The sequence below is a fragment of the Onychostruthus taczanowskii genome, unplaced genomic scaffold (assembly GCF_017590055.1).
Source record: "Onychostruthus taczanowskii isolate IOZ18803 unplaced genomic scaffold, ASM1759005v1 scaffold91, whole genome shotgun sequence".
NCBI classification, from domain to species: domain Eukaryota; kingdom Metazoa; phylum Chordata; class Aves; order Passeriformes; family Passeridae; genus Onychostruthus; species Onychostruthus taczanowskii.
This window is the reverse complement of record NW_024507105.1, coordinates 1-1980: the sequence shown is the minus strand read 5'-3', so window position 1 is coordinate 1980 and position 1980 is coordinate 1. Positions and strand designations below refer to the sequence as shown.

The window sequence follows — 1980 nt, the reverse complement described above, 5'->3', positions numbered from 1 at the left end:
TTTTTTGGGATTTTATGGGGATTTTTTGGGATGTTATGAGATTTTTTTGGGATTTTATAGGATTTTTTGGGGATTTTTTGGGGATTTTAATGGGATTTTTTGGGATTTTTACGGGATTTTTTGGGATTTTATAGGATTTTTTTGGGATGTTATGGGATTTTTTGGGGGTTTTTTGGGATTCTAATGGGATTTTTTGGGATTTTATGGGGATTTTTTGGGATGTTATGGGATTTTTTTGGGGTTTTTTGGGATTCTAATGGGATTTTTTGGGATTTTATGGGGATTTTTTGGGATGTTATGGGATTTTTTTGGGGTTTTTTGGGATTCTAATGGGATTTTTTGGGATTTTATGGGGATTTTTTGGGATGTTATGGGATTTTATGGGGATTTTTTGGGATTTTTACGGGATTTTTTGGGATTTTATAGGATTTTTTTTTTTATCTTTACGGGATTTTTTGGGATTTTATAGGATGTTTTGGGGATTTTTTTTGATTTTATGGGGATTTTTTGGGATGTTATGGGATTTTTTTGGGGTTTTTTGGGATTTTATGGGGATTTTTTGGGATGTTATGAGATTTTTTTGGGATTTTATAGGATTTTTTGGGGATTTTTTGGGGATTTTAATGGGATTTTTTGGGATTTTTACGGGATTTTTTGGGATTTTAATGGGATTTTTGGGATTTTATGGGGTTTATGGGTTTTCCGGAGCTCAGGCCCGTTCCCGGGTGAGTCCTTGTGGGATGAAGAACGTCCCCGCCGGGAATCCCGGCCCTCTGGAGAAGGCTGGGATCCCTCGGATTGCTCCCTCTTCCCACGGAGTGATGGTGGATCCCTGGGATCCCCGGGGATCGGGGGACAACGGATCCCTGGGATCATGACTGGATCTCTGGGATCAGGGAATGGGGGATCCCTGGCGCCAGGGGGCCCTGGGGTCAGGGCAGATGGATCTCTGGGATCAGGGATGGATCTCTGGGATCAGGGATGGATCCTGGATCAGGGATGGATCCTGGATCAGGGATGGATTCTGGATCAGGGATGGATCCCCCAGATCAGGGATGGATCCCAGATCAGGGATGGATCAGGTGATCAGGGATGGATCTCCGGGATCAGGAACGGATCCCGGATCAGGGATGGATCCCTGGGATCAGCGACGGATCCTGGATCAGGAATGGATCCCTGGGATCAGGGGTGGATTCCTGGGATCAGGGATGGATCCCAGATCAGGGATGGATCCTGGATCAGGGATGGATCTCTGGGATCCGGGATGGATCCCTGGGATCATGACTGGATCTCTGGGATCAGGGAATGGGGGATCCCTGGCGCCAGGGGGCCCTGGGGTCAGGGCAGATGGATCTCTGGGATCAGGGATGGATCCTGGATCAGGGATGGATTCTGGATCAGGGATGGATCTCTGGGATCAGGGATGGATCCCCGGGATCAGTGATGGATCCCGGATCAGGGATGGATCAGGTGATCAGGGATGGATCCCCGGGATCAGGGATGGATCCCCAGGGTCAGGGACGGATCCCGGATCAGGGATGGATCCCCGGGATCAGGGATGGATCCGGCATCAGGGATGGATCCCCGGGATCAGGGATGGATCCGGCATCAGGGATGGATCAGGTGATCAGGGATGGATCCCCGGGATCAGGGATGGATCCCGGATCAGGGATGGATCCCTGGGGTCAGTGATGGATCCCCGGGATCAGGGACGGATCCCGGATCAGCTGCTCCCCCGCCTGCCCACCTCCGTTGCGGTGCCGCAGCGCCAGGCACACCTCGATGATCTGCACCCCCAGCTCGTAGTAGAAATCTCCGACCCCCAGCACCTCGGCCCAGAAGCCTTTTCCAGCTGGGAAAGGACGGACACCGGGCTGGGATCTGTGCCCGGGACACCGGGCTGGGATCTGTGCCCGGGACACCGGGGTGGGATCTGTGCCCCCCACATTGTTCCCCCTGGGATGGCCCCAGAGTCCCCCC

The 1980-nt window shown here is 51.6% G+C and overlaps 1 protein-coding gene across 1 annotated transcript in view; it reads right to left on the bottom strand.

Annotated features, from left to right (window-relative positions):
- The window catches only part of SNF8 (SNF8 subunit of ESCRT-II), a gene marked incomplete at its 5' end in the record, with an annotated part of 7696 nt that extends 5789 nt beyond the window's left edge, over positions 1-1907 (bottom strand). Inside the window, one exon of the mRNA XM_041426534.1 lies at positions 1725-1907. Coding sequence (XP_041282468.1) covers positions 1725-1907 — 183 coding nt within the window. The remainder of the gene's footprint in view (positions 1-1724) is intronic.
- Positions 1908-1980: the final 73 nt, after the last annotated feature.